The sequence below is a fragment of the Oikopleura dioica genome, chromosome 1 (genome assembly GCF_907165135.1).
Source record: "Oikopleura dioica chromosome 1, OKI2018_I68_1.0, whole genome shotgun sequence".
Taxonomy (NCBI): domain Eukaryota; kingdom Metazoa; phylum Chordata; class Appendicularia; order Copelata; family Oikopleuridae; genus Oikopleura; species Oikopleura dioica.
Window position 1 is genome coordinate 3,988,709 of NC_137291.1, and position 21,868 is coordinate 4,010,576.

The window sequence follows — 21,868 nt, forward strand, 5'->3', positions numbered from 1 at the left end:
CTCGGCTGCTGATTGGCCGGTTTGCCGAATCCAGGCTCCTGATTGGTTGAAAATTTCCACGCAAAATTAGTCGAAATTTTTTGTCGGTTCCAGACACCTACCCGAAAATTAAGGGGGTCCCCATGTAAACGATAATATCTGTTCATATAGTGACACCCTTAAAAAATAGGGATTTTTCATTCAAGAAATTTTGATTTTTATTTGGAATGAACTTTCGAAAATCGTTGTTGACACCCTTAACTGTTTTTTTTTTCAAAAGCGTAATTATGGAGGGAGTCGTATATTCATGAAAAAAGCCAGGTACCTTCCTCGTCAGGTCGCTGTAAGGCAATATTCACGATGAAATTGCAATAAAGAGGCTTCAAGTTCCAGCAAATTCGAAAAGGAAAAACGCCTTAGGAGCTAAAAGTCCGCTCGGAGCATAGAAGTGCCCATGCGTTGAATGTAATTTAAGCATTTATTCTTTCTGAGGACATTTGCATGTCGCCCAGCGGTGAAATCTGTCAATCAAATGTCCAAACTGCGGATGGAGAGCTTCAGCTTGTCGCGTCATTGTTCGAGGAAAACGGGGCTCATAACACAGAAGGAGTTAAGTTTCTAAAAGAAAAGGAGAGAAAAAAGGAGAAGACTTTTTATTCATCAGATAAATGAGCAGGGACGTCGATTTCCTTCAAAAAGACATTCGATGGTTTTTCTCGGTCAGAAGCTCGCTCGAGTTTTTCAATGACTTTTTTGATCGCGTCCGTTGGTCGATTCATTCGTTTCATCAGCTTTTCCGTGTCGATTTGTTCCTAAGAAAAATTCAAGTTTTTCATTTTTCTGAATATTTTTTTACCTTGCAAGCATCACTGATATTCTGATCAAGGTACAAATCGGCCAAGAATTCGAGAACTCCTGGGAAGTTCTTTTCCTCGGCGAGTTTTCGGACCTTTGATTGAATCGTTTGACCGGCTGTCTAGAAAGAGGGGAAAAAAGTTTGATGGATTCGCGATTCTAGTGTACCTCGGAAGGATCTTTCTTCGTGTTGACGCAGTTTTTGCCTGCTTCTCGCTGAAGAAGAAGCTTGAGATTGTTGTGCTGGGTGCTGATGACTCGGAGTATCTGTTTTCGGAGTGTTCTTTTGGCTCGGTTTTGAGCGCTCTAGAATATTTTATGCCCGAGCAAGCGCTCTAAAAATCTAGCTTTTGCTTTACAGTTGTTTCTTGAACATTGAAAACTCATTCCTTGGAAAGATGGCCAGATCCACTCAAGTTTTCCACGGCCCAAGATGCATATGCTTCTCGGTTTCTCTCGATAAGTCCTTAGTTTTACATGGTGAAAATCATTTCCAACTTCGAGAGAAGTTCCAACTCTAGTTGAACTTACCAGCAGCATTTTCAGCTCTTGTTTTACGCGTTTGAGAGGTTTGAACGTCCTTCATGAAGTTGTTCACGTGGGCATAATTGACACTTTTTTGACTCAAAAATCTGATCATGGAGTTTTGATTTAAAAAATTCTAGTTTTGAGCCGTTCCAAGTGGAGCATTCGCAGTTGGTATGGCTCACGCATCGTCCATTATTACAGCAAGGCTAGAAAAAGGAATGATTGATAATGACTGTACAAGGAACTTACAGTAGCGAATTCGTTGCCATTGACGGGCACAAGAGCACAGGGAGCAAAGTTGAATTTTCGCCCGCATCTGCCATCCGATCTGGCTCCAGTGACATCTGAATTTCGTTGATCACGATTTGGCTAATCAGAATTTCTCACCAATTACGACGCCAGCATTATTTTCAACCATTCTGTGCGGGAAAGCAAGCATGCTCATTCGCATCTGCTTTCCTCCCTTCTTCTTGGCTTTCTTTGCCTTTTTGGGTTTCTTGGTCTTCTTGGGTTTTGTTCCCTTTGGTTTTTTATCTTTCTTTGGTTTTTCTCCCTTTGGTTTTTTGTCCTTCTTTGGTTTCTTTGCCTTAAAAATGTAAAAATATGAGTAAAATATACGGAGTAACCTTGGATGGCTTTTGCTTTTTTGGAGTGTCGTCCTCTTCATCGTCATCTGATTGGTTTTTCTTTGGCTTTTTCTTTCCTACCTTTGATGGTTTTTTCTTTGGCGCTTTTGTTGCCTTTTTGGCTTTTTCTTTGGGCCAATTTTTCGATTTGTATCTTGCGCGATTTCTCCATTTTCTTGAGAATCATCATCATCTTCATCGTCGTCGTTGTTGTCATCATCAGAATCGAAGGAGGAGGAAGGAGCAAAGGAGTCGAAACTCCAACTCTTTTCTTCGAATTCTTCCTCTCCGCCTTCTTCTTCGACCGAGTCGTAGAGGATTTCAGCCGTGGTCGTTTGTTTCTCTGTAGTAGTGGTTGTGGTGGTGGTTGTAGTAGTCGTGGTGGTGGTAGTCGTGGTGGGTGTGGTAGTAGTTGTTGTTGTCGAAGTGGTTGTCGTCGTCGTTGTTGTTGTAGTTGTGGTAGTAGTCGTTGTGGTAGTGGTTGTTGTGGTGGTGGTTGTTGTCGTGGTTGTTGTTGTTGTTGGTTTTGTAGATTTGGTTCTATCGCGCCCAACAAGACAAAAACTGCCCCTCAGACCTTATCTGGTTCTATTCAGTGTCAATTTGAAAAATGAACAAAGCTGGGCGGATATTCAAGCGAGAAAGAACCATGCTCTGCATTTTTGATTGTAAGGGCTTGCTTAAAGTTACAAGTTCCTCTTGGAGTATGACTGCAGCACATTGCCCCTGGACCACAGTCATCTTCACACGGGCCCCCATAATATCTATTAAGACGTGAAAAGGGTTGATTGAAGTTCTCTTACCTGTAGCCATTTCCACAAGTTTTCCAGCAATCTTTAGTGTTCTCTAAAACTGTATACTGAATATTTTTCAGTGAGGCCGAAGCCAGGCCCAGGAAAAAAGGAACCAAAAGGCGCATTTTTCCTATTGAATCGGCAAAATAAAAATTGAGCGTTTATTCAAAAACAGCAATATTCAGCGACCTTTTTTGGATTCTTTAGAAAAAATAAAAGTGATTCGTCTGATCGAAATGAAAACTGAATTTTTACTTTAAAACTTTTCAAAAGTTCTTATCAAAAAAATCGGTCGAGAACCATGTCATTTTCCTAAAATGTCTGCCAGACAATTTTCTTTCTTCTATGCCGCCTAATGTCTTATTTTCTAAAGTACAAAGAGGCGAAAAGAAGGCGCTACACGATCAGATGAGGAGGAAAACACAACGCGGTCGGGGAAAATTGAACCCTGGCGTGTTAGACCCGTGAATTATTCAAGAAGTGTTTCAGGAAAAGTGCTGTTCCAAACGACACTTGTCACTAGTCACGAGAATGAACACTTACGAGCAAGAGACGGGGTCACCAATTTCTATATTTTTTGTTGGGTTTCTTGAAAAATTAAGATTTTTCTTGCCAATTGATTGAGATTATCTTCTATGATCCCGCTAAAGTCGTCATCTACATCGCCTTCCTACCAACTCTTCTCATCTTTCCAAGCTTTTACATTTGCCTAAAAGCAGTGAAAGAATTCAAGTTCGGTTCGACAAGAGAAACAAGAAATTAAATCTCAGTACAAAAAAATCAACCAAAAACAGTACGAAAGTAAAATGCAAAAAGTTTACGCGCAAGCGGTCAATGAGGCGAGAACAAACGCAGCTAACAGGAAACCGGTTTCAGAGCCGATAAAGTCAAAGTGGAAAACTGCTGGGGCGTTTGGGGCGAAATCAGGATTGCTGCAGAAAATGCATTCGAAGGATCTACCGGTAGGATTTTTCGGTACAGGGACGGCCTTGTTCATCTTTGAATTTGTGCATGTGTGACCTTGTTCGTTCCCTTACCTTATGTAGGTTTGTCCTTGTTCATCATGTGGATAAAACACCTGCATCAAGACAGGGGACGAACAAGGGCACATATGCAGAAAGTCGAGGATGAACAAGGCCAACGCCCTTTTTTGAAACTGCTTCAAAACTTCACCATATTTCGCTCCTTTTGTAAAAATCAAATTGTAGAATCCGAAAGTCGATCCTTTCCCCGTGTAGCAACCCGTGCCCGCCGACTTTAGATCAGCTACTTGATTTCTATTTGGAACTCCAGTTTCCATCGCCAGGAAAATCGACAAGTACTCTAACCTGAACACATGCTTCTGTGAACAAATTACCTGTGTTCCACTCCAACTCGGGGGCCACCTCCTCGACTGTATAGATTATTCAGCGAAAGTCAGACAGATAAATACAAGACACATTACCGGTACAAAATCGTGTTCTCGGCGATTAAAAATTAAGGGGGAACCAATTTGCGGTTTCCTCTCTTTTTGTAAAACAATCTGGGGGTCATATGGAGGACATAAGGAATTATATAGAAGAAGATTTGTTGAAAGCAAAATTGATAGTTTATTGTCAAAAGTATACAGCTTGAGTTGAAGAGCAACTCAAAAAAGAAAAGTTGTAACTGAAGAAAATTAAACTGAGCAATTTTGTCTGTAATTGTAGAAAGCTTTGATTTTTCGCGCTCTTCGGACAACCTGGCGATGAGTTTTGCCCCGACCGATGCAGGCCCAGTTCCGGGCGAAGCTAGAAAGGGCAGAGTTGATTTGGCTGTTGAGTTTGCAGAAGTCAGTGTCGCTGAAGACTTTCACATCTAAAAAGAGTTTGTTGAAAAAAATTTTTCAATTTTCCAATAACCTTCTTCCTCATCTTTTGCGCCGTAGCCATTGATGGTGTGGCAGTTGTCTCCAGTCATAGAGTCTTTGGCAAGCGAGATGACTTTGTTGAGCCGATTGGTGTATCGTTGCTTGAACTGATTTGATTCAACTGGAATCGAATCGATGAGGGTCTAAAAATAGAAATTTTAAAATTGAATTGTCTAAAAAATGGTCGGAATTTTCAAAAATCCTGGAAAAAAATCGTGAAAATCTCCATTTTTGCAAAGAAATTTTGAAGAAAAAATCATATTTTTCAAAATTAAGGATCTCAAAATCAAAAAAATTTGAAAAAAAAAAACTGTCCGAAAATTGAAATTCTTGATCTTGCCCTCATATTCTCTTTTCTTACCAGGACATGAGCTTCAATCTTTGCAATTCTGTCGTTGGGGTTTCCGTCTTGCTGGGCAGCGGCAAATCCGAGAAAAGCGAGGGAGAAAACTTTCATTTTTTTATTTGAAAAAGTGTTGTTGGATAACCTTAACTCTACTTTGTGAAGAAGAGTTATTGGATTTTTGTGATGCTTTGGTCAGCTTTCGCGCGCTTTTTATAGCCCGGGATACTGATAAGAAAATGCGCGCAACAGCGCCACAGGAGACGAGAATATTGTTGGTTGGCGATTTATTTGTGCAGACAAAATTACAGTTCTTCTTTTTGAGGAGCTTCGGCTTTTGCTCTTTCCCGCTCGATAGCGAGTTCCATCAGTCGTTCTTGTTCTTTGATCATGTTTTCGTAGTCGCGTTGTTTTTCCTTTTTTCGGCGGTCGTTTATTTCTTTCTGAAAAGCAAAAATTTCATTTTTTTTATATATATGACTAAAATTTACAAAAAATTTTTTTATAAAATCATAAAAAAAAATATTTATTTTTGAATTTATTTTTTGAATATTTTTTTGAGATTTTTACGTGATTCACATTTAAATTTTTTCATCAATCAAGTTTTTGGTTATTACCTCGAAGGATTTGTACTCCTCCAAAATTTCCTTGGTCTTTGGCTGCTGCTTGACTTTCGATGGATTTCGGAACCTGTTACACTCGGCGTTCTTGCCTCGAAAACAGAACATGTCGTCAAGATCGGATGTTATTGGCTCCTCCGAGCTGTCCGCTGTGACGTCCTTCCAGAAACGATACAGCTCTTCTTCGCCGTGAGTTTCGACCAACTCCATGCACATTTTTGAAAATCGCGTTGGCCAAAGCTGACTAAAAAAAAGCAAAAAAATCATCAAAAATCAAACTGCACTATTTTACCTTGTTGCTGTCACTTCTCCGCGAATGTCCCAAGTTTCGAAACCCGGGCCGGTGAGTCGCCATTCGTCAAGAATAGGTTTTCCGTCTGTCTAAGAAAATTACAGCTAATTTCTTCGAAGTCGACTTACTTTGCTAAGTCCCAGGGCAGTTTGAGTGAGACCAACTCTTTCCCAATTTTTGACCTTACAAAATTCTTCCAATCTTTTTTCAGGATTTCTAGCTTTTCTTAGGCGATGGCGTCAGGAACCGACAAAAAAATTCGACGAATTTCGCGTGGGCGGCTACTCGGTTGCTGATTGGCTGGTTGGCTAAATCTAGGCTTCTGATTGGTTTAAATTTGTCGAAATCTTTGTCGGTTCCTCCGCTTTATTTGGGATAAAAATGACCCCTTTTTATCCTTTCAAAAATGAGAAATCCTTGCCCGTCGTATAGAATATCTTCAGAAAGCTTTCTGGAATACCGAGAATAAACCTCTTCCAGGCGCCAGAACTCCCGACCAAGATACAGAGCAATCAAACGACAAGCATCACATCGGTGACTTTTCATCATCACGGGCATATTCGCCAAGTCCGTAGTATCGTCAAGAAGCGCAAGATCCTGGCCAAGCTCAAAGTCTTTCCGGTGGTCTTCGAAAATAATCTTGAGTTCTTCAGGTGTCGCCTTGAGCATGAAGTTTTTCTGCGCTTCTTTTTCCATTTTCGTTTGTTTGATTGTTTTCATATTGTAATTCAAGGCGTTTTTTGTTGGGTCTTCCTCGTTTGGGATGAATTCGCGGGCCATGTTTCCGAAGTCGAATCGTTCCTCTTGAAAATGGCTCAAAAATCACTTTTTTCGGGCAGAACGAAAAAATGGAAGTGATTTTCTGAATCAGGGTTTTGATTAGCCGGTAGGCAAAATACAGCAATCTTATTGGTTATTCAAAAACTCACTTCCATTTTTTTGTTTTGTCCGTTTTTTTTCATCAAAAAAAAATTTTAGTCGAATATTTTTTCTTTTTTTTTTTATTTTTTCTTCAATTTTAAGCCCTGCTCTGGTGGAATAAAACTGTCTTCATCATCTCTTTGCGCAGAAACAATAAAAGGAAGAAGCTTCAAAACTTTCATTTTTTCCTTGTTCTTAAAATTTTTAAAATTTGACGTGAGTAATGTTTTCCTCCGGTTTTCGGCGATTGACCGGGAGTTGAAGCACCGGTCAGTGCTGCGTCATATCAACTCAGGCAATTTTTTTTCCATGATAATTTTTTTAATGAATTGACAATCGACAATTGAACTCATTAATTTTATCTTGTTTGATTGAAAAGTGTTTGTTTATGTAGATTTTTCTCGTTTATCAAGGCCGGTCCGGACGCCGTTTAACTGGAACTCTTATCGTTCCAGTAAAGAGCTTTATTTCCGTAAGCGGTTGATAAGATAGCTTCCGTCGGACCATTTTTATCGCCCTCTGTAGTTCACGCGAAAATATGTTTACGCAGAATTTTTCTTTTGAACTTCGGTTTTCAAGCTATAGTATTTCGATTAGCAATAATTTTTGAAATTCAGCTTTAGTTATCAGAATGTTAACTCTTTGGGCGCGAGCCTGCCCCTATGCATTGGCAAACGCGTGGCGCTTTGAAACATAGTGAAAAAGTAGTGGTAGAATCAAAATAGTTTAGGCTATTTATAGATGCAAATTTTATCTTTTATCTCCGTCGGAAATATCTGTAAATAGCCACTGAAGATTGACCAAAAAACAGGAAGGCGGCGCGCGCTCTCCCTCTGCTTCCCCTTTTTGAAGGGAAAAGCGCGTGGATAACGACTATTTTGGCCGAGTCAGACTTTTTCTTTTTCATTTTAGAGCAAGTTATTGTAGCAAATTTAATACTTACGCTAGCCCAAAGGGTTAGAAAAGCGTAGAAATCGCTAAATACAGCGCTAAAGAGTCAGCGTTATACGCAATTAGCGCAGCTGCGGGGTCTTTCTTGAGAAAAAAAGCGCGATCTGGAGATGCACAAACGCGCTTTTGCCGGGAAGGGTGCTCCTGTGGCACTGTCGGGAGCTGTGACATTTGTCCTACACAAGCCGAGAGGCGCCCCACCACACAACGCATGACCAAGCTACTAGCCTTAGGGTTAGGTTAGGGTTAGGGTTAGGTTAGGGTTAGGTCAGGTTAGGGTTAGGTTAGGGTGTAGTAGCTTGCTGCAGCGCGGTGTGGTAGCGCGCCCCTCGGATAATCCGAGTCGGATTGTGTAGGACAAATGTCACGCTACTCGGCACTGTCTCTCTTGTGGCACTTTCTCTCCCGTGGCACTTGCGCCCGCTGTGGTATACCACTGGAGAGACGGTGCCATAAGAGAGACATTTTCAACTATCAGATTCTCGAAATGATAATTTTAGGGAGCCAACCGACCTATCTCCATGTGCGCGCCTCGCTGTTTTCCATAAGATAACTTTTTTCGATTTACATGAATTTTTGGGTGGACGATTTCAATAGACGATTGAGTTATGTAACAATGTAACAGTTACAAAAGTTCTGTATCCTTGATATCAAGAATCCAAATTTTTGGAAAAAACTCACCGTTAGTACGAGATATGATTAGTTGACGAAATGACAATGAAAGGTCAAGGAAAGTTTCGTCCACGTAGAAAAATAACTTTTAATCAGAAAAAGTTCTAACGGCAAAGATAGAAACTAAAAACTGCGGGCCACGCGCGTGGAGCTTGACCGGCGGATTCCTTAGGAAGACTATCATTTTGAAAATCTGATAGGTTCGCTTTTGAAAATGTCTCTCTTGTGGCACTGTCTCTCCTGTGGTATGCCACAACAGGCGCAAGTGCCACAGGAGAGACAGTGCCACAGGAGGCAAATATGACGAAAGTGCCACAAGAGCACCCTTTCCGCTTTTGCCGGCATTGACGCTTCTTGACCTTGCCGCTGCGCAAATCGCGCATAATTTGGGCTCTTAAGCGCTATATCTAGCGATTTCTGCGATTTTTAGGCAAAATTGCGAAGTTTTGTTCAGATTTCGATTATTCAATCAGAAAAACTGTATCTCTTTATCTCTAAGATTTAATTGAAATCATAATCTAACTATTACAATTCTTAACCAAATTTAAATTTCATCACCAAAGAGCTTTTTGAATGCGGGGTATTCTATCTCCAAAATCACGCAAAAACAATTCCTATGTCATAAAAATTTTCGTATTGATCAAATACCAGCTATTCTACTTTTACGCGGAAAACGCGTTTACATTTACTCATCTTTGGCTTGACCTATTTGTAACATCCGATTTGACGGTATTCTTATGTTATAATTAGACGTCCTTCACAAAATTCAAAAACTCGAAATATCAAAATGATTCCAGTGTATCTTTTTCTGTCCTGGCAGCCGAGTTTCGGTGTAAATTTAACTACTGGAATCAAACAAAGCAATCAAGAGAAGATTTTTGCAGAGAAGGAAAAGCAAGAGAGCGCGCTTTTGCACGATACAAATGACGAGAGAATTGAATTGACCAAACTGGCTTTAAACACCCATCGTCAGAAAATTTTGAGTCCGATCGGATGTGAGGATGAATGCCGAGCTATTTTCAAAGAATGTCGACTCGCTTGTGGAAGTACTTACTGTCACGCTATGTGCGACGTAGAATTCAAATGTAGGATTCTTTATGAAATTCATTTTTATTCTTACAAATAAAGACTGCTCCGAGGAATGTTCGACTCAAACAACGACAACAACGGGTTCGACAACAATGACTATTTCTGAAAATATTCAGGTTTTCATCAGCCCGACATTTATATACATAATTAATTTTTAAGCACATTCTAGTCATGGGGATGAGCTTGGACGCAGCATTCTTGTTTTCCTCCGATGGATCGATAATTACGGCAGCAAATATCAGTGCACCCTTAGACGACTATGTTGAAACCGCTCCACATGCTCTCATTAAAGGCGAGCTGTTTATATTTGGCGGCAACTCGGATAAACGGAAGGTATTGTGATTTTTTAATTCGACATAAATTTTTGAAGATTGCGATGCTCCAAGGCTGTGAATGGAGAGAGCAATCCGCAAGACTGATCCATAAAATGAATCATTTGTCTGCTGCACTTGCAATCGAAAACGGTGATCAAGCGTTGATTTGCTTTCCTGCCGAATTGGAGCCGAAATACTGTGAAGTTTACGATACAATAACATCTGTTTCGACTCATTCCTCCAATTATTTTCATAATCATGGAAAGCTTGGCTTTTACAAGGGCCTGCCAACAACTGTGGGAAATGGTGGCACTACTTGGAAAAGTAATAATGTAGAGACTATGAGGTCGACTGGTTGGTCAAATTTAGAAGATTTTCCAAGGTATAAATAGTGAAAACTTCTCGTTATTTATCGACTCTTAGTAAGACGATAGCTGATCATGTTCTGATTGGCCTTCCAAGCGGGAGTCTTTTGCTTGCTGGGGGAAGAATATACGACTATGGTTCGATTGACCAGTTAGGAATCTGGCTTCTTCAAGATGATGTCTGGAATCAAATCGGAAATTTGCAAAACGTAAGCTTGAGAAATAATTGAGGTCAAATTTTGATTCAAGGCTCAAAAATATGGATCGGTGATAATGATTCATAATTCAATTTTCATCGTTGACGGCACTCATGATGCTTCTTCGATTGAACGTCTCGACTTCGAGGGAGATGAGCTAATCAATCATAACGTCATCGGAAAAACGATTCCAAGTATGATCCCTGTTCTTTTAGAATCGTCTTCTGGTTTCTGTGCACCGATTTAAAAGTAAAAAAAATACAAAATTTTAAACATTGATCATGCACTTTGATTTATTCAAGGTGAAAGAATGACTGTACAAATGAGAAATATATGCATTTTGAATTTATTGGAAAAAGATTATGGTTGGTAAGGTTCCGGCTTGACGCAAGGAAGTCTCATTTCGATCCTCTTGTTAGCCAAAACGACTCCGCAGTCTTCCGGTCGACAAGCGCACTCGTGGTAGCCGTCTTGGTTGAAGCAGTCTTGGATTTCGTCGCAAGCATGGTTGCCAGTGGCGCACTCGTCAATATCGATACAAGCTTGAGTTTCCTCCACGTATTCGTATCCGCAGGGGCACACACAGACAAAGGTTCCGTAGAGGTTGCAACAAGCGATGTCGGCGCCACAGATGTCAGGATCGACGTCGCACTCGTTTATGTCATCGCAGGTGTCGACACCGTCACCTAATATAAAGAATAGAAGAGAGTTTTTTTGCAAAATTTTCAGTTTAAATCGAGCTTACCTTCAAATCCATCGTTGCAAACGCAGTCAGCAGACAACATTTGTCCGAGAGCATTTTCAACTGTCTCACAGCTTGCTTCATCGTGGCAATCGCAAGGAATCTTCTCGCATTCGCCGAGAATATTTCGCTGGTACTTGTCTTTGCAGTAGCATTCTCCTTGGCGGCAGACTTCGTTTGGTCCGCAAATCGGGTCGCAGTACGGGTAGCATTCGCCGGTGAGGTAATCCTTGTAGTAGCCAGGTTTGCACTTGCACTCGCGGAAGAAGCAAGCCTGATTGCTGCCGCACTCCTCCTCGCAGCACTCGCCTTGGTAGCCCGTTCCGAAGAATGGGTCCACACAGCCGTCGCAGATGTAGCTTCCATCCGTGTTGACGCAGATTCCGTTGACATCGCAGTTGTGAGTTTCGTCCAAACACTCGTCAATGTCCTCGCATTCCAAGGGATCAGAGTTTTCAACAGCGTAGTAGCCGGGTTTGCAAACACATTCGCCGTCCACATTTCGCTGCTTTTCTGGACAGATCTTTTCGCAATCCTTTCCGTTGCCTTCGTAGCCTTCTTTGCAGAAACAGTCGAAGCTGCCTTCAGTGTTTCTACAGATGGCATTTTCATGGCAGTCGTCCAGCTCGTCACCGCACTCGTCTGTATCGCAACAAGTTTCGCCAGTTCCGTAGTAGCCTGTTTTGCACTCGCATTCGAAAGGAATTCCATCCACTGAAGGATTTTTGTCGATGCATTTGGCGTTGTTACTGCACATATTTTCCTATTCAGAGTTGAAAATTTTGCCAGAGAAACGCGGAAATCGCTAGATAAGGCGCTAAAGAGTGAGCGTTATGCGCGATGCGCGCAGCGGCATTTTCTATCTAGAAAAAAATATGCACATTCTGAATCTGAAGAACCTTGCTTTTGCCGGCATTGGCGCTTCTAGACCCCGCCGCTGCGCTAATTGCGCATAAAAACGGGCTCTCCAGCCCTTTATCTAGCGATTTCTTCGCTTTCAGACTTTTGCTTTCAAAATTTCCAACTCTGTTCCTGTTCGCATTCGTTGACATTCCCACAGGAAATCTGCCCATTTGAGAGCTGAACCGGTGCAGATCCAGAAGCACAGAGGCACTGGTAGCTTCCTTGGAGATTTTTGCATTCCATGTTGTCAGAGCAGCCGATTGTCAGGCACTCATTTACATCGACGCAAACATCGTTGATGAGTTCGTATCCATCAGCGCAGGTGCAAATGCCTTCCGGACCAGTTCCGTCGAGAATGCAAGTTTCGCCGTCAAGACAAGAAGGCTCGCAGATTGCTACTGATGGCTGGCATTCTGTGAAGCCATTTCCTTCCGTTCCTGGTGGGCATTTGCACTCGTAAAGCTCGTTGTTCGTATTCGTAATGTCGTCACAGATCGCGCTTGGGTCGCAAAGGTCAATGACGCCACATGCTGGGTCTTTGGTGCATTCGACTCCAGTGCCAGAATAGCCAGTATCGCAAGTGCAGACAAAGCTTCCTTCCAAGTTCTGACAGATCGCATTTTCATCACAATTGTGGATCTTCTTCGCGCACTCGTCGTAGTCTTCACAGACATCGTTGATATTGACGTACCCATCAGGGCAATTACAGACGTAACCGCCGAAATAATTATGGCAGACAAAAAGGTCGCCACAGACAGATTCGAGACACTCGTTGACATCTTCGCAGACTCCGTTGTTGTCGACAAATCCGCTAGCGCATTTGCACACGAACTCGTCGATCGTTTCTTCATATACGCAGACTTCAGATGGCTCACAAACAACTGGACAGGTAGCCACAACGGTCTTGGCATAGCAGAAGTAGCCATCACCGTCGTATCCTGGGGGACAAGCGCAAGAGTACTCTCCATCGAGGTTGGTACACTCAGCGAGATCGTGACATAGATGGATATTTTCGGTACATTCATCGACATCCTCACAGATTCCTGTATCAGCGTTTCTAGCGTAGCCATCTGGGCAGACGCAGATGTATGTTCCTGGAATATTGACGCACTCATCCTCAGTGAGCCAACAATCGTGCTGATCAGTGGCACATTCGTTGATGTCGAAACACTCGATCATTGGATCGCCGGCCGTATAGCCTTCTTTGCAATGGCAACTGGTGTCACCGACGCATTCAGCATTGATGCCGCAGATTGGGCATTGTGGAATGCAACAAGTTCCATCACCAGTGTATCCAGGTGGACAAGTGCAGGTAAAAGAGCCGCCAGTATTCAAGCAAATAGCGACTGGGTCACAAGGGGAGTAGGAACATTCGTTGACATCGATGCAAGCTCCATCAACGTCTACGTATCCCTCGGGACATTTGCACATGTGGCTACCGGATAAATTGATGCATTCAGCAAGAACACCGCAAACGAAAGGAGTATCACACTCGTCGATGTCTTCACATTCGCCAGTAACTGCATTTCTCGTGTAGCCGCTGATACACTCGCATCGAGTAGTAGCAGTTGACTTGCCATTTGGAAGCGAGATAAAGTCCATCACGCAGACTTCAGTTGGAGAGCAAGCTGGGCATTCTGGAAGACAGTCGAAACCATTACCAATGTAGCCATTGGTACAGCGACATTCGAAGGATCCTTCGGTATCGAAGCAATCCGCATCGATGTGGCAGAGATCATTAGTGATAGTACATTCGTCGACGTTGACACATTGGCCATCATCGAACTCGTATCCTTCAGGACATTCACAGTGAAAACTTCCTATTGTGTTGATACAGAGGGATTGAGAGCAAAGCGTGATATCGTCCGTACACTCATCAATATCCTCGCATTCGACTGGATCAGATCCGGCAATGAGCTTATATCCAGTTTGGCAGACACATTCGACATCTGATTTGCCAGCTTGAAGAGTGCAATACGTATTTGGTCCACAAGAATCGTCCATTGTTGGTGAGCATTCAGGGAAGCAGAAGCAGCCGTCTCCATGGAAGCCGGAATTACATTTGCATTCCCAAGAGCCGATTGTATTGATACAATCAGCGTTTGCATCGCAATTATGTAAATCAAGATCGCACTCGTCAACATCATCGCAGAGCCAAGAAGTGGTGTTCCTTTCGTAGCCTTGTGGACATTCGCAGGTGTAGCTTCCGTAAGTATTGACGCAGATTTCGACGGGCGACTGAAGATGGCAAACATGTACTGTATCATCTTCGCATTCGTTGATATCGATACAGTCAACCAAAGGATCGCCAGTTGTTCCCGATGGACATTCGCAAAATGGCTCGTTGGTGTTATCATAGACGCAGAAAGCATTTCCAGCGCATGGTGGGCAGATCTTTGTGCATTTGAATCCATCACCGAAGTAGTCCGCTGGACATGAACAGGTATAAGAGCCGATCGTATTGTCGCAAATTCCAACATCGCTGTCACAAAGATGTGTCTTATCATTGCATTCGTGGATGTCAAGGCAAGCATCATTGACAAGTTGATAGCCTTCAGGACAATAACAGTAATCACCATTTCCAATGAGATCCGCATCTCGGTTAGCAACTTGTGAACATTCGCAATCATAGCTTCCGATTGTGTTGACGCAGTCAGCATTTGTATCGCATTTGTGAGTTTGGTCATCACACTCATTTATGTCGATACAAATATCACTAGTTCCCGCTTGATGTTCATATCCAGCTGGGCATTCGCAAATAAATGAGCCGATTGTATTGACGCACTCGGATTTTATCGCGTCGCAGTTGTTCAGAGTCTCATCTTCGCACTCATTGATATCAATGCAAATGTCGTTTTCCATGAAGAATCCATCCTTGCACTTGCAGTATGCTTGTCTTGATGAAGGATCAATGAAGCAGTATCCGAAAGTGCCACAGTCAGGTGGGCAAATTTCGTGACAGAATTTACCATCTCCCTCCCAACCGGTTTCGCAGGTACAAGTGTGAGAGCCTTGGAGATTATCACAGATAGCATGTGAGTCGCATTCGTGAAGTTCTTGGTCTGCGCATTCATTAATGTCAATGCACACTCGAGAGCCGTCAGGTTCGTAGCCATTTCGACAGACGCAGTTGTAATCACCGTCGCAGTTTCGACACTCTTCTGTGATCGGATTGCAGGAGCTTGTTCCAGTAGTGCATTCGTTGATGTCAATGCAGTTTCCGGGATTGGCAGGGTCAAACTCATAGCCTGGTAGACAAGTACACGCTCTTGAATTCAATGGAGCGTCTATATCGCAATCAGTATTAACGCCGCATGTGGAGCAATCCGGAATGCATTCGAATCCGGAAAGAATGAATCCAGCGTGGCAACCACATTCATATCCTCTGTTGAGAGTGAGATCGTAAAGTGTGTTAAGGCAGTCAGCATTGTTATCGCAGAGATGAGTCTGATCAGTACACTCGTCGACATCTTCGCAATCACCAGCAGCGTTTCTGAAGTAGCCGATGTCACATTCGCATCGAACGCTTCCGATAGTGTTAACACATGACTCGTTTGGCAAAGTACACGTGAATGGAGGATTATCGGTACATTCATTCACATCGACACAGGTAAGATTAGTCGGCCAAATGCCAAGAGAGGCAAAGCCTGTGTCACAGATGCAACCCATGTTTCCACTTGCCAGCATACCGCAATGGGCGTCTTCTGGGCAAGAATCAGGGCAGTCCAAGCAGGTGTAACTTCCATCTACGTCGAGACAAGCTTCCTCACAGATGGATGCATCTGTACATTCATTGACATCGATGCAATCAAGTTTCTGTTGAGCCCTTTTAGCATCCGGAGAAAGAGCATCTCCATCTTCATAGCCAGGTAGACATTCACAGTCAGCAAATCCGCTCGTTTCGTTGACAAGGCACATGGTGTTAAAGCCGCAAAGATCGCACTCGAGAGCGCAGGGAAGCTCTGTTTCATTGAAGCAATTTCTGCCGTTTCCGAAAACAGTCGTATCAGGAGGACACTCGCACTCGTATGATCCTACAGTGTTGGTACATGTTGCGCGGATGTGGCAGTCGTGTACATCAATTGAATCTTCGCACTCATTAATGTCAACACATTCATCAGTTGTTGAGTTATATCTGTAACCGGTGTTACAAATGCATGTGAAAGATCCTGCCGTATTGTAGCACTCTTCATTGTTGCCACAAGGGTCGGCAAGAACGCCATCGGTACATTCATTTGTATCTTCGCATAAGTCACCATTAGGGATCAAACCAATGTCACACTCGCATTCGAGCGCGGTTTTTGCTGGATTGACAAGGCAATGTTGAGTCTGGTGGCAAAGTGGATCACATTCAATTACGACCCAATCGCAGTCGACACCGTTCCATTCGTATCCATAGGGACAATGGCAATCGTAGCTTCCCATAGTGTTCATACATTCCATGGTCAAATCTGGCTCGCCAGTGATACTTGCCGGAACGATGATTGATGAACAAGTGTGAGTACTCTCCTCACACTCATGAATATCAATGCATGTTGAATTTGTCGCATCTTCCCATTTATATCCAACATCGCATTCACAAGCCGGCCTGTTATCTGTAATAATGCAATGAGAATTCTCAATGGCGCCACACTCTGCTTCGCAATCGACCTCGTAGCACATTTTTCCATTTCCAGCGAAATTGCCAGTTGCGCACTCGCACTCGTAAGAGCCAATCGTGTCAACGCAAGAAGCATTCGGATCGCAAACGAAAAGACCTTCGTCGCACTCGTTAATATTAATGCATTGTTCTGATTTGTCATCAATAGTATTGTCTCTTCTGTATCCCTCTGGACAGCAGCAAGAATATGAGCCGATCGTGTTGTGACATTTTCGATCAAGGAAAAGACCAGGATCATTCGGATCAACTTGGACAGAACCGCAACCACCATTGTTTGTATTGCACTCGTTGATATCCACGCATTCGAGAGGATCGTTCAAAGCGGGCTCAAATCCTGGCCAACATTCACAGCTTGGCTCTCGTTTGCCATTGACAACGTTGTAGACACAATTTGAGTTGACGCAAACTGGACATTCTGGAATGCAGACAAAGCCATTGCCCATGAAGCCAGTGTCACATTGACAGGTATACGAGCCGACTGTATTCGTGCATATTCCATTTGTATGACAAAGATTTGTGTCGATCAAAGGATCACATTCGTCAATGTCTTCGCATTGATTGAGGACATCATTGTAGGTGTATCCGTCTGGACAGCGACATTCATACGAGCCAATGGTATTGTAGCATTCCATCGGGCCAACAACGCCAGTACAGATGTGAGTATTTGTAGAACACTCATTAACGTCCTCGCAGCCCAAAGTATCATCAGTTGCATCTTTTCGCTGAAATCCGCTTGGACAATTGCATTCGCCAGACATCGAAATAGCATTCGTCTCGCAAGTCATCAATGGACCACATCGTCCATGGCAATCGCAATGCACGATATTCTCGCAATGATAATATGAAATTGGTTGATTCGCTGCATCGGTGTCAACAGCCGAGTCATAATTAACACACTTTTGGGTCAATGCATCGCAACTATGAGTAGATCCGGCACATTCGTCGATGTCAACGCAGGTTGGCGTCTTTCCATCGGCACTCCAGCTGATCTCATGGCCATCATGGCTACATTCGCAGTTGAAACCGCCATAAACGTTCTCACAGAGAAGCCCATTTTCCGAGCAAATGTTCGAAACAGAGCATTCGTCGAAATCTTTGCATGTTCGACCTGTTGCATCTGCTGGATCCGGTTCGAAACCGTCATCGCAGCTGCAGGTGAGATCAACAACTAGTCCAGTTCCAGCGTCAACTTCTGTCGTGCAATATTGGTGTGCGCCACAGACTCCGCAGGACATTGTACAGCGGTAATATGCTCCATCTGTCACGCAGAATTCATTCAAAATATCATGACCGACCATACAAGAGTGGAGATTATCAGCACAGTGATCGATCGACACGCAGCCAGCTCCGTCGTTAAAGTCTTTGAAGAGATGTTCAAGCTCGTCAGGAAGTTGTCCACAGAAGCAATGATATGATCCATCAGTATTGTAGCAAAGATCATTAACTCCACAACTATTCGTAGCTGGAGCTCCAGGAGACGAAGGATCACATTCGTTGATATCGATACAACCAGAACCTGGGTTAAAATATCCCTCATCGCAGATACAAGTGCCGGGCCGATTCCATTTTGACTGATCTTGAGAGCAGTGAGAATTCGGACCGCAGAAAATGCAGTCTTCGCAGAAGTCTTCTTCTTCGCATGTATACGATCCAATTGTGTTGACGCAGGTTTCTCGAGTGATTGAGGTGTCCGATGGATCATGCGTTCCAATATCGCATTGATGAAGTATCGAAATGTAGGCTTCACAATTTGCTGGGCAAAACTCTCCCCCATTGACGTATGTTACTGAGAGAACGCTTTGTGCTGTACCAGTGCTTGCATCGTGAACAGTTGTTTGCTTGCATAAACATGACGTCATTCCGCATTCGTCAATATCGATGCATTTCTGCGTTGCTTCATCCAAGTAGAATCCAGTATCGCAGACGCATTTGAATGAGCCAACAGTATTGAGACATTTTTCTGTATAAACAAGTTGCTCAACATTCTCTTCCGGGATGGCAAGAGCTCGAGTTTGTTCTTCGAACTTGACACAGTCCCATGAAGCGTCAATGTAAGGCTTGACATCATTCGAGCATCGTTCGGGAAGAGCTTGAGTACTGAAAACACAATCTTCTTTTCCATTGCAGCTCGAAGTCATAATTTCGAAAAGGTCCAAGTTCTCTTCCTCTGGACACGAGCCACATCCCTTTTTCGCGTAGCAGCATGCTTCACTATCGATTCTGCCGAACATGGCGCTAGTGATTTCGATTTCAGTTCCAGCAGGACATTTGAGAACAATATCTGGATTTTTCTTGTTGAAGCACATCGAGCCATCATTTGTTGGCGATTTGTCTTCGAGCTTTTTACTCTCGACGATTTCTTTGATTGTCGATCTTTCTGTTCTTGATCCAGAAGGATAGAGCATGTCACATTGACTCGTAGCAGAGCTGAGACACTCATCAATATCGATACAGTCGCCGTTAGCGTCTTCTTTGAAGCCAGTTTTGCACCGGCACTCGTGAGTGTAGACAGTTTCCCATCTTGAGCTCGATTTTACTTTTTGAACACACTCGCTGTTTGGTTTTGTCGATGGGCAATCTTCGCAAGCACTGCATGAGCACAAGAAGGAGCCATCTTTATTGGTGCAGAGGGAGCTGTCAGGGCAAGCATTGAGGGCATTATCATTGCATTCGTTGATGTCAAGGCAGACAACGGAACTTCTGTCGTTAACACCAGCTGCGAAGGTGGCGGCGAAACCATCATCGCAGTCGCATACATATGAGCCTGGAGTGTTTTCACAAATAGTTGGATCGAGTGGATTGTTGTCGTAAGTGTTGGTGAACACATTTGTTCCGCATTTAGCAACAGTCTCCGTACACTCATCAATATCAACGCAGATAGCAAGGCTCGCTGTTTCGGCATCAGTATTTGTGAAGAAATCACAATTGCAAGTTGCACCTGATCCAGTATCCTCCTTGAAGCAAATATCAACCAAGTTCTCACAGTAGTCCTCAAGTGTATCATCAGTATTTTGACAGTAACAAGGGTCAGCTGGATCCAAACTTGTCGGATCAAAAGTCAAGTCGATCATTCGATAGCCAGAGTCACATTCGCAAACTGGTCTCAGCGAACTCTCAGTTCCTGATTCGCCTTCTTCAAGAACTTTAAGTTTGCATTCGGAATTGACACACTCGCGCCAGTACTCGCCGTTGCCGATTGATTGGTCGCATTCCCAGATGCACTCGTATGATCCAACAGTGTTAATGCAGTGGTTTTCGGTGGAACAAGAATGAATGTTCGCGGAACACTCATTTATATCAATACAATGGATTCCAAGAACATCATTGCCCGGTGAGCTCCCGCCCGAGTGGATCATTTCGAATCCAAGGGGACAGTCACACCAGTAGCCGCCATCAGTATTGTGGCAGACAAGAGTCTCAGAAGTCGTGGCAAACATGGTGCCACCAGTGCCAGAAACGCTAGCGTCTATAAGAGAAGAGCCGCAGACAGAAGGATTATCAGTACACTCATCGACATCTTCGCATTTGAACTGGAATGTTGTGCCATCAGGAACGACAAGATATCCATTTTCCGCGCATTTACATTCCTCGGTACCAGTTGTCAAGTCGAAATCGCACCAGACACCGTTAATAGGAGCAAAGAAGGTTCCCGCCGTTGTGCCATCTCCATTGCAAGACTCTTTATTACATCCCCATGTACACTCATACGGATTGCCGCTTCCGGATACGTTTTCAGTGCAGTGAGAAGATGTGTAGCACTGATGAGCTCCAGAAGCCGGTGGGTCGATGCTGCACTCATCGATGACTAGGCACACGATCGGTCGCACGGGATCTCCGTTTGCATCCAGTTGGACTTCGGAGCCATGAGGGCAGTAGCAATAGTATGATCCGTCAGTATCGACGCAAAGGGGAGTGTCATGATCAGTCGTTCCCGTGCCGCAGATATTGTCAGTTCGATCGCACTCATCAATGTTGATGCAGTTGATAGTCTGGGGGACGTCTAAGTCATAACTAGTGTCTTCGTAGCCAACTGGGCAGGAGCAAATTTGCTGACCATAACGATTTTCTAGAGCTGCGTCGTATCTCGGATCACCAGCACCGATGTCTTCATGTTTTAGATTGACTCTTGAGCAGAGGGCATTTGGGTCTGAGCAAAAATCTGCCTCACAATCCCAGTTACAAGTAAAGGTTCCTGATGTATCGTCAGTGCAATCAGCTGTCAAGTAGCACGAATGCATTTCATACCCGAGAACGAAGTTGCCTGGAGGATCTGGACGAGTGAGAGTGGTGGAGCATTCGTTGATGTTGACACATTCACAGTTTGTTCGATCCGGGTCAGTTGCATTGCAAGCAGCATCATCAAGCAAATATCCGTTTGGACAATAGCAATCGTATGAGCCAACAGTATTTTCGCAAATTGAGCTCACATGACATTTATGGATGGTGTTTGGATCCGTAGATAAACATTCATTTATATCGTAGCATTCATAGTAAGGATCGGCAAGAGGGTCGGCAACTGTGTTCGTGACAGTATCGAAACCGTCGAGACAGGAACAAGCTTCATCTCCTGTCGAAGTATCAATGTAGCAGGTACTTGTGGTAAGATCGCATGTATCGGCGCCCCCATTAGCGCACTCAGAAGTACAGGTGAACGATCCGACAGTGTTGACACAAACTGCTCCTCCATCACAAGCACTTTTGGTGCGTCGCATTCATTGATGTCTTCGCAGACGATCAAGTCAGGATCAGTTTCCGTTGGATTGGCTTTTTGATAACCGTGCGCGCAGACTGTCGTGTATGAGCCGAAAGTGTTGACGCACTGGATCAAGCTGTTGGTCGTGTCGTAGGCTGGGCAATTGAAGTAATCTTGGTAAGTGATCGCGACGTTTTGGCAATCGTTAGTGACCAGCTCGTCGCATTCGTCGATGTCTTCACAGCTGATTCCATCAACAGAGTCGTCTGTATCCCGGAAGCCGTACATACAAAGATTGTAAGGAGAAATCGGGTATTCTTCTGGGCTGCCATCGTAGAGTCGCTGGCCCATTCCCGGGAAATGAGATTGTTTGGCCTTCGTTTTTGCATTTCGCTGTATTTGGTCAAGTTTCCTTTGAAATTATCGTTGTTTGTGA

The 21,868-nt window shown here is 43.6% G+C and overlaps 5 protein-coding genes across 5 annotated transcripts; all 5 read right to left on the reverse strand.

The window, feature by feature from the left end:
• Positions 1–623: 623 nt before the first annotated feature.
• On the reverse strand, positions 624–2,035 carry LOC145711640 (uncharacterized). Its single transcript, XM_081789328.1, has 8 exons — positions 1,750–2,035; positions 1,612–1,706; positions 1,513–1,568; positions 1,366–1,448; positions 1,224–1,300; positions 1,003–1,101; positions 836–955; positions 624–791 (listed from the first exon to the last, which is right to left on the reverse strand). Exons 1-8 carry the CDS (start codon positions 2,033–2,035, stop codon positions 633–635), a joined length of 975 nt encoding a protein of 324 aa, XP_081645454.1. The 3' UTR covers positions 624–632.
• LOC145711784 (uncharacterized) lies at positions 1,988–2,910 on the reverse strand. Its single transcript, XM_081789476.1, has 3 exons — positions 2,792–2,910; positions 2,643–2,752; positions 1,988–2,565 (listed from the first exon to the last, which is right to left on the reverse strand). Exons 1-3 carry the CDS (start codon positions 2,905–2,907, stop codon positions 2,066–2,068), a joined length of 726 nt encoding a protein of 241 aa, XP_081645602.1. The 5' UTR covers positions 2,908–2,910; the 3' UTR covers positions 1,988–2,065.
• Positions 2,911–4,357: 1,447 nt separating this feature from the next.
• On the reverse strand, positions 4,358–5,183 carry LOC145710931 (uncharacterized). Its single transcript, XM_081788644.1, has 3 exons — positions 5,032–5,183; positions 4,663–4,813; positions 4,358–4,618 (listed from the first exon to the last, which is right to left on the reverse strand). The coding sequence occupies exons 1-3, from the start codon at positions 5,125–5,127 to the stop codon at positions 4,440–4,442; spliced, it is 426 nt and encodes a 141-aa protein (XP_081644770.1). The 5' UTR covers positions 5,128–5,183; the 3' UTR covers positions 4,358–4,439.
• A 135-nt stretch (positions 5,184–5,318) lies between these two features.
• On the reverse strand, positions 5,319–6,705 carry LOC145711641 (uncharacterized). Its single transcript, XM_081789329.1, has 5 exons — positions 6,386–6,705; positions 6,054–6,150; positions 5,926–6,014; positions 5,631–5,877; positions 5,319–5,456 (listed from the first exon to the last, which is right to left on the reverse strand). The coding sequence occupies exons 1-5, from the start codon at positions 6,703–6,705 to the stop codon at positions 5,319–5,321; spliced, it is 891 nt and encodes a 296-aa protein (XP_081645455.1).
• Positions 6,706–10,786: 4,081 nt separating this feature from the next.
• Positions 10,787–21,451, reverse strand: LOC145711642 (uncharacterized). The gene is made up of 4 exons (XM_081789330.1): positions 12,202–21,451; positions 12,076–12,155; positions 11,180–11,939; positions 10,787–11,120 (listed from the first exon to the last, which is right to left on the reverse strand). Exons 1-4 carry the CDS (start codon positions 21,449–21,451, stop codon positions 10,795–10,797), a joined length of 10,416 nt encoding a protein of 3,471 aa, XP_081645456.1. The 3' UTR covers positions 10,787–10,794.
• Positions 21,452–21,868: the final 417 nt, after the last annotated feature.